At 30.0% G+C, this 10,274-nt stretch overlaps 2 protein-coding genes across 2 annotated transcripts; both read left to right on the plus strand.

The window, feature by feature from the left end:
* The first annotated feature begins 903 nt into the window (after positions 1 to 903).
* On the plus strand, positions 904 to 5,893 carry LOC128189728 (uncharacterized). The gene is made up of 6 exons (XM_052861465.1): positions 904 to 1,457; positions 1,578 to 1,636; positions 3,975 to 4,121; positions 4,284 to 4,503; positions 4,613 to 4,644; positions 4,891 to 5,893. Exons 1-6 carry the CDS (start codon positions 1,384 to 1,386, stop codon positions 5,349 to 5,351), a joined length of 993 nt encoding a protein of 330 aa, XP_052717425.1. The 5' UTR covers positions 904 to 1,383; the 3' UTR covers positions 5,352 to 5,893.
* A 1,118-nt stretch (positions 5,894 to 7,011) lies between these two features.
* On the plus strand, positions 7,012 to 9,813 carry LOC128189729 (uncharacterized). Its single transcript, XM_052861466.1, has 6 exons — positions 7,012 to 7,278; positions 7,512 to 7,570; positions 7,980 to 8,123; positions 8,392 to 8,587; positions 8,701 to 8,732; positions 8,866 to 9,813. Exons 1-6 carry the CDS (start codon positions 7,208 to 7,210, stop codon positions 8,988 to 8,990), a joined length of 627 nt encoding a protein of 208 aa, XP_052717426.1. The 5' UTR covers positions 7,012 to 7,207; the 3' UTR covers positions 8,991 to 9,813.
* Positions 9,814 to 10,274: the final 461 nt, after the last annotated feature.

The following is a 10,274-nucleotide window of genomic DNA, read 5'->3' on the forward strand; positions in this document are numbered from 1 at the left end:
ACCCAAATGCCTTTGACTTAATTCGAAATACTGTTATTTGATTTTGAAATTGTTTGCATTTTGCATAATTTGAGTTATTTTACGCGAGTTTCATTAAGTTTGGTATATTTACAATTCGTTGTACAAATTGTTTAAGTTCACTTTTAAATTAAAAAAACTACTTATTCCAAATCAATACATTAAGGAGTTGTTGATTTTTTGTATTGGTAACATTATATGTTCTTTAGAAAATAGACTGTTTACTCATGTTACTCAACACTAATCAAGTTCTTATTAACAACAGTTTACTGCCTTTTCGACAAAGAATGTTGTTAAAAAAATCAAGTTATAGATCGTTACACTATCTTGATGATTTTGTGAATTGCAAAGAGTTTTTTTTGCGCCGGTTTAAACTTTACACTTTTGTAAAAGTTTCCTCAATTGAACACAAGATATCTTCCGTGTTGAAACAATTAACAAGATTCACAATATTTTCAATATCACAGAAAAATAATAATTTTTAAATATAGTAAAATGAAACCATTTAGTATTACTTTTACTACTTTACTTTTTGCGTTTGTCATATAAAAATAATAGTGTAAAAATACTAGAGAGTAAAAAAAATATTTTCAAACTAATTTCCAATATACTATTAGATATACCACTAACCATACTAATAACCAGATATTGATAAGCATCTCTTAAAAATATACAATATAATCATGTTTGATTGTAGATTACATGCTTGAATAATACATCAGCTAATTGTGTTCTGAATATACACAAAATACTTAGTTAGATGAATTTAACATAAGCACAAAAACACAGAGGCAACGAGAGAGAGAGAGAGAGAGAGAGAGAGAGAGAGAGAGAGAGAGATAAACTTATAACTAATGACATTCATTTATTTTGTCATTATTCTCTATAATGTATTATTTTGTGTGTCGATGCCTATTTTTTCCTTACACGAGAGAGTTAGATTCTATTACATACAATGCGCTTCATTGTATATAGATTTTTTAAAGATTTTATTCTGTTGTTTTTAAAACATTTCTTTCGGTGATGGCGTAGAGTACAGGACCTGTCTTGGAAAATGACATTTCTAACGAAAACTTGAAACCAAAATAGTATACCGAGCTTCAGCCAAAGAGTTCCGTATTTCGTCGAGTATATGAACATGTATGTTCAACGTGCGATCCTTAATTAAGAAAAAAATAACAGGAAAGATAAACAAACTTCCTCTTCATGTCATGTTGCAGTCAATCGTACGAATGATGACAACTTAATTGGATATACTTTCTTTTTTAACATTAACTCTAAAGCTCGACAAATCAATGTTTTTTTCTCCAAAATTTCGGAATTGCTAATATTTATTCCAAAGAAAGAATCTACTGTCAAGACACCATGTCTCGCACGTGGCTTTTATTTGAGATTATTAACATCTATTTTGTTGTTGCTTTTACAACCCCCTGTAACAGGTTAGTGATTTTCATTATTCATTTACATTTAATTATGCATTTTTCTAATGTAAACAAATGAATACTTTGTCCATGTTTAATGTTCAGCAAAAAGTTCATACAAAAATTATATTCTTTAAGGGTTAATACAACATGCTGCTACAATGAATATTTTAACGAAAAATCTGAAGAATGTACAGGTATGAATGATTTTGTTACATGTTCTCTGTATTTTTAATCTTTTTTGTCCTGTCTCTGCACTTATATCCCTATTGGTCTGCATTTCAGCTTTTATGTAGAAATTGCTGTTATCACATATCTAGTAAAAATATATCATTGCCTTGCTCGTCATCGTTAACCTGACCTAGTGCGACAAGAGAAACATCGTTTCCGCAGGTCTAAAGTTCACTCAATGGCAGCAGCTATGGTGAATCAACTGACCAATGTACATGTTCTCTTGTTTTAGGATACCTATATGTTTTAGCATCGAACATCGAACCCGTGACAAATAACTCTGTGTAGTGTTTTCAGAAGACGCAACTTATGGAATATTTATTAACAAATAAATACGCATTAGAAAACATATCTAATTTTTTATCGTATTCATAAAATTGATGAATTTCTCATATATCTTTTGTAAATTTTTAACATCGAAATGGTGTATGGAAATCATTTGATATATTTGTGTCAATTAGGTTAAATATCTTAAACATTGTTCTCTGAAGAAGTTTAATTGTGATCATACTTTTGATGTAACTACCTCCAATTATTCGATAATTTCTTAAAATCACGTTGAATGTAAAAAAAACCCCATTTTTAGCAATGTTTGATAATCGTCGTTATAATTTATGTATTTCAGCGTTCAGATGACTAAATAAATGCTTAATTTATGTTTTTTATAATGTTAAATTTGACTTCTTATATTACTTTAAACATAAGGATTAAGGGACTAGTAGAGGACAGAATTTAATACCGTCGGACATTAAAATTGTTCTGTTGTAGGATTGCTTTTCTTTCTATGCAGTGTATCATACGAAAATAATAAATTAAATTTTTACTCTATTTTAAAATAAAATGAAAATTCAGTCATTTGGTGTATATGCGTACCTCGGAAGTTTGATTAATCATCATGCATATCAAACTACCCATAAGTCTTTATCAGCAATATTATTTTATTTATATACGACATTATAACGTAGAATATTATTCAGTAATCAATGTTCTCTCTCATGAAGGAACTTTGATAATTAATAATGTTGATTTATATCTATCCTTTATCTTGTAGTGTTTAAAGGTGACAAAATATGAAAAGTCGGCTATTTCAAAACATTTTGCTTTGAACTTTGAACCGCAACTGGTTTTTTTAAAACATATTCAACATGTAAACACAGTTGCTGCATGTTTAACTCTCTACACATATATACAATATGTCCGTCACTGCATTACTGTGCGTTTCGCATTTTTATTATTGAAAAGCAACATTACCAAACTAGGATTAAAAATGTTAAAATGTTAAAATGATAAAGGGTTTCTTGATGACAAATAAAACTACGAATACGTATAAGATGTATACAAACTCATATGTTATGATTTCTACTGTATGTGGTGTGCAGACTTAAAATGAACACTTGAGATAGATGTTCATGGCTATGATTTCATCATTTCGTTAACTCAGATAATATGATTGAAAAATAACCCACCAATAATACGATGCGTATGTTTGTTTTGCTATGTTAACCAAGCTCAATGACATATATATATATATATATATATATATATATATATATATATATATATATATATATATATATATATATATATATATTTATATATATATATATATATATATATAATTTGTGCATCATTCTATTCAAAATGGTAATTTTTTTTCTTTATCATATAATTCCCAGCTAATTTCTACATTCACCCGTTTTCAAATACGAAATTTGATGGACCGATTATCTTTTTTGGTTGTTATAATCTTTTTTATTTTGAATAGGATAAACCAAAACGAAACATGCTTTTTACATTTTTATAACAAAAATTAAAAAAGTAGTTTGACATATTGTTTATACAAACCGTAAACTGTAAACAGTATACTCTGGTTGAGAAGATACGATTTATGGAGAAATAAAATGATATTGTAAACCCACGAGTACCACTTTTGAGACTCTTTAAAGTTCAAATTGATGTTACAAAATTAACTAGTATCTCTCATTTTATATTCTGTCAGTCATTTCAATAGAAATGTTATTTGCTAGATAGCAAGTATTTTGAACACTGCATGTATAAAAATCTTCACTGGAGAAAGTGAAAAAAGATTTTTCTCACATATGTATACATATTGTTTTTTTTAATTGATAATAAGGTTTTTATTCTTATTAAAACATCTCTTTATTTTAAAAAAGCCATCATATCTTTCAAAAATAATTTTCTTTGATTTTTATAAAAAAGAAAACGCATGTAAAAAAAATACAAAATATATTACAAATATCGTTCAAGATCGTACTAGACAAGTGTTCTCGTTACCTTTTTCAGTGTGTAAAAATGGAAGCATTGGATGGAATTGTGAAACACCCTGTGTCTCAGGATTCTATGGTTATCTTTGTACAACGGCATGTGAGTGTGAGGCTCAACAGTGTGATAAACAGACCGGGTGTCAGTCGTCGTCACATAATGAGACATGTGAGTGAAGCATTAGCTCTAGCAACGTCATGTATCGCTTCTTTTATTGCGAAAGAGAATGAAGATTGAAAAACCGCTTTAGGCCTATATATTTTTCTATATTTTGACACATTTACGTTAAAAAAGCCCATAATTATTATAAATGATGTTCTTATGTTAAAGCACCTGTCAAGACTTTGAATACGATATCCACAGCCTTTACAAAGAACGTTTTCACAGAATCAACAGACAAAGGAGATATACATGAAAGAAGTGAAAGCGCAGTGAGAAAAAAGCCTATTCAGTCAAACGAAAAACAACCATGGATTCTTGTGAGCTTTCTTCTGATTGGTTCCTTAACAACATCCATCGTTGGTGGAACAGCATTCTATTTTAGAAAGGGGTACAAAACATTTCTATTTACAATAATTTATAATTTGATGATAGCATATTTACTGAAAGTCGAATGCATTTTAAAAAAAAATGAAAACCCCACTTTTCGTTTCTTTTAGATGTATAAGAAGATTAATGGGTCTGAATCCAGGTAAAGTATTCTCAGTGAATTGTGACTTCACCAGGTTGCGTATACGAAAATAAGTTCATTAATGTACAAGTCAAAAATATGTAAACAATATCTAAGCGAAAAACGCATTCTGACAGAGATAAATAGTAATAAAAAACATTTATCTAAATGACCCATTTTTTCATCAAGTTTTTGGTGCATATTTTGTATGTTGCATTAACTCACCCTCGTGAATTCAATTGTGCAGTCTATCAATTTGTCTTTTAGGAAGACCTACAGGGGTACATCAAGGTTCTCGGACTAACAGTTCTCCAAATATTGTTCGCTGTTCGGGTTACGATGACATTAGACTTTCTCAAATGATTCGTAACAGTGATATAATTGAAGAATCTTACTCTTTATCGAGTAGGAAGAGAATGACTAGTAATCCAGTTAAAAGTAGACATTTACTGTCAATTATTTGTGATAGTTATCATGAAGACGATGACGATTACAGTCGCCTGCTGCTTAGGAAGAGACAGAGTGCTTGCATTGCAAAGAAAAACATCACTTTTGAGGATGACGGATATGCTTTCCTGCGATTAGGTATCAACGAACTGAAACCGGGCCTTGTTATTCGAAGACATCGATCTTTGCCTTCGATATCAACTATCCAAAATTCTATATCTCTAGCTATAAGTTCACAGGATGTAAAACGATGTTTGTCAGAGAGCAATATTCCTCTTTGAAATTGTTTTATTCAAATTATTTTTGTTCAAATCAGGATGTTGCAAAATATGTAATCGACGGAAACAAAACCATAATGCAGACGATGATTAATTTTTATTGCAACGTTCTATTTAAAAAAACCCAATAATATTATTTGAAAAAAGATAACAAATGACCCTGACATATAAAGTGTACTATTACACTTACTTATTTTATTAAACTTTATCATTATATGATTAGTATAATTTTGTTATTGTTTGCATTTTGTATCGTTCGAGTTATTTTGCACAAGTTTCAATTTGAGTTTGGTATGTTTGCAGTATTTGCTAAAATGTATTAACGTTCACTACAATAGATGAATTATTTTAAATCAATACTTTTAGGAATTGTTCATTTTTTTGTTTTTGTTACTTTTTTTGTCCTTTCAGAAATAAAGTGCTTACATACGTTTGAATCAACACTTATAAACAACATATTGTGCTGCCTTTGAGGAAGTATATGTGGTTTGAAAACAATCAAGTCTTCGATTGTTTCAACTTTATGATGATTTTGTGAATTACAATTTTTTTTAATTGCGCCGGTTTAAACTTCGCAATATACATAGTAAAAGTTTCCTCAATAGAACACAGTTTATCTTCCGTGTTGAAACATTGAAAAAGATTCACAACATTTTCAATATCACGGAAATGGTAATACTTGAAATCCAGAGGAAATCAAAATCATTCTGTATATTTGTTAATTATAGTTTGCGTTTGTCTTTTAAAAATCATAGTATAAAAAAAAACATGAGCCCTGAACTTTATTTATTTTCAACGATTGATAAGTAAGTTTTAAAACTTATATTGATATCTCTCGTTGGCACGGATATTTGCGCGAGGGGGTGTGGAAAGAAGCCGGAGTACCTGCCAGTGGAGAAAACCGACGTGTCCAAACGGGCGACCGCCATACCCTATCACATGCAACCACTGTCGATCATGGGGATCGAACTCGGGTTGCAGCGGCGAAATGCGAGTGCATTGTCGACTACGCTACTTGGACACCTCCCAAAAAATCATAGTATGGAAAAAATCATAGTATAGAAATACTGGAAAGTAAAAACAAATGTTTCAAGACTAATACGTTTTATAGTTCACAGTTACTCCCTTTCTTGGTTGTTCGTGTCCACCAAATGTGTGTCAAATAGTTTGCTTTTATTACATCGAATTGTTTTGGAGTTGCAACGTGTTTGCAACGTAACAATAATCAACCTTCATATGAATAAAAAACAAGACATTTATTTCCTCATTGCTCTTTTAAGATAGTTGATAAAACATATTTTAGGCAGTTTTATACTTTCCAAGTTGCTCACAAATCTGTTTGTTCATTTGTGTGTTCGTTTGTAAACACTTTTACTTATTATTGCTTAGAAATTCATATTCATTTAAAGTCGCGATAAGCGAGTACATTGAGTTTATGAGTTCACAAATCAGAAGCTACACATCGTTAGGTGCTACGTTGTTGCATAACTTTTATACCTTTTTTGAAAGAAAGTATTATTACAGGATAATTGCTGTATATAAGTAGTATTTACGAAGAACTTCATAGATAACTAGATTCATAGATTGCCCATAGATAACTAAAAAGGAAATCCGTAATCAAAATAAATCTGAATAATTAATTATTTCTTTCATGGTACTTGGTATTGACGTTACTTTTGCAATGTTATAGACGGAAAAAATTTATTGATAGTTATAAAGGACACTTAAATCCATGTTTTGTCCTATAAATTCATAAAACAGAGTTACACTAACTTCCTGTAATTCAACAAATTATCAAGAGCTTTTTAATGAAATTTTTGTGTTATTGCTAAAAAAGGACAAATACTGTTGCATAGAACATGTCGTTAATGGGGTCGGCATTAATCATTATTCAAATTATATTGATGGTTCCTGCAAAGGATTGTAACAGGTGAGTTGCTAATTATCCATGCTCTTCATGAAATAAACAAAAATTATTTGCAATGGTTTTTAAGTTTTAAAATCCAACTACAATAAATCGATATATATATATAAAAAATATTTTATAGTGAAATGTATAATATGAACTTTATAATCAGTGACGCATTGTACAATTTAAAAAGCTTTCATTTATGCATGCCTATCAATATATTACATTTATTAAATGTTTCATTACTTTTTTAGGAATAAATCTAAGTGTTGCTACAATGAATACTTTGACGCAAATACTGGTAAATGTAGCGGTATGTATGCATGCATGTAGGTAGGTAGTTAGGTAAGTAGGAAGGTGGTTGATGTGGATGTGTCCGTCCGTTGGTCCTTCGGTCTGTCGTTTTGTTCCTCTGCCAATCAATCAAATATTCATTTTTCCCCATTATGTTGCAGCACTTCAATTAATAAAGACATTCACTTTTCAAACTTACACTAAACAAATACAGTCATCAAAGTGTATCATGTTTATTTCACAATTTTTACATTTATACGTTATAATTTTCTTTAACCACATACTATATTCTGGTTTCTCAAAGTTTTCAAACCGTTTATTATAGGTAAATACACCTTTACAATCCAGTTATAAAAAAAAATGACTTGGTAAAAAATGATAAGTATCAAGAAGTCGCTAGATAATCTATATTAGCTCTTCTATTGCAGTGTGTATGAATGGAAGCATTGGATGGAATTGTGAAGAACCCTGTATGTCAGGATTTTATGGTTATCTCTGTTCAACGCCATGTGAGTGTGAAGCTCACCTGTGTGATATTCAGACTGGATGTCAGCCACGACAGGAACAAAAATGTTAGTTTTTCACGCGATTAAACAGTATTGCTTAATCAATGCATAATAGTCACTATATTTTAACAATTTATAACGTTTTTTATCATCAATCAAAATGAAATATTAATGTAAATGTTCTTGAAAGTATCAGCATACGGAAGAAGCATAAATGAGATAACCTCAAAGATCAAGTTTCCAATGTCTTTCGAATTGTACCAGAGAAAATATTATTTATGTAATGATAGTTTATTTTATAAATAACAAAACAAATAATATTTAACTTCACCAGATTCTTCAATAGCCCCGAACAGTAACAGTAACGGAATAGTCTTCACCTTAAACAGATCACATAACGAAAGATCAATCAATGAGCAAGATTCTACAAGATATCACCTCTTAATTATGGTCACCTTTGGTTTTGTGGTTTTTATAATTACAGTTGTCATTCCAGCTAATGTTTTATACTTGCGATGGACAATTAAGCGGTACCAAACTTTTTCTTTTCTGTTAAATTATTGCATGTTTACCGTCGAAAAATGTTTGTAAATTAAATAAGATCTATTAAAAAAAATATAGACATGTATTTTTGTTATTTCAGAGATATAAACATGGCGACGAAAAATTCTTCAGGTACTAAGCTTATAATGTGAAATCTTATTAATAATCAAACATACAAATGTATCTCACTAGTTTTTTGAAATAATTTGGTGTTATATCGATGTGAAAATTGGTTATTGAATGCATACGTTTTATTTTTTTGTAGAAAGAAATGACACAATTCGCCAAAACTATTGTACACTTCGCCAATTGACTAGCAGTCATCAAGATCTGATCAATAATGATGCTTTGAACTCAGCTTACGACGAATTACATTGTTCATACATGTAGTTTTTTTTTCATTTTTGTAACATTTAACTATCGAATGAAAAAATAAAACAAACAAAAAAATCGAAAAACAAAAGGCTTGTGGAAGATTACACTATCCTCAGTATATTAAACATACTACATAAATACTGATGTATTTTGAAGAAAATTACATTATAATTTATACAATGCTAAATGAAATTTGATTGTATCTTTTTTAAACTTAAGTCATTAGGTTTATTTCAATTTTGTTTTATGTTAACTGTGTTTTAATAAGTCAAGCAGGTTTGTGCTAAATACAGATCGTTAAAATTATGAGAAGTTGATATTATTTTTGTTTTTTTATTTTTAATGCATATTCAAGTGCAACATCATAGATATGTATCCATACTAGACGCAGTTTTTTTTTCTATGAGATCAATTTAAAATATATTACCGATCAAACCAAATCTAACACCAGGATAAACCCAGACTAAACCCCGGGTTTACTTTTGGGTTTATTTAGGGTTTACTACAAGTTTAATTTTGGAAAATCTGTGTCCAGTTGGGTTTTACTTTGGGTCCACTCAGGGTTTACTTTAGGTTTACTCGCGGTTTGCATTTGGGTTTAAAATTGAGATGTGAAGCAGACCTGTCTTTTATCTCATTATCCCACTGTTTGTAATTCTCACCTCTTGTATATTCGAAATACACAAATAGCGTCTGCTTCAGAAAGTCTACTTCTGATCGGGGTTTATTCTGGGTTTTCTTGGGTTTTCCTCATGGTCTGCTTTAGTTTATCCAGAGTAAACGAAGATTAAACCATTTAAGTAAAACCAGGGTTTAGTTTGGGTTTACTTTCTGTTAGGTGGGGTCTGATCGGTACTGTAATATTACAAATCATTAAAAAAAAAATTAAATGAAAAATGATTCAAGATGATTTGCTTTACATTTAAAAATATTGTTACCTATATTCTATATTCTAGTATAGTTATAGATGTTAACTTTTTATGTTTTCCAAATACCTATTTGTTAAGTCATTAAATTTGCAAAAACAAAAGCAAAATGTCATTATATTCATAAAAAGAACCCAGCTTGCCTTTACTGTCATCTGTGTGTCATAACAAAGAGATGGGCCCGTCAGGAAGTCTCAGGTTTGTATTCAAAGCTTCATTTTGGCGTTTGTCTTAACCTTTATCCAAAATTCCAGTAACTGTTAATTCCGCTTTTATTGTCTTATGTTTGCAAATATCAATACTTTAGAAGAAGGGGCAAGAATCAGAGCGAATTCGGATCATCTATACTCTAGCTTAAGAGGCAAAACATTAT

This window comes from Crassostrea angulata, chromosome 6, assembly GCF_025612915.1.
Source record: "Crassostrea angulata isolate pt1a10 chromosome 6, ASM2561291v2, whole genome shotgun sequence".
Classification (NCBI taxonomy): Eukaryota; Metazoa; Mollusca; class Bivalvia; order Ostreida; family Ostreidae; genus Magallana; species Magallana angulata.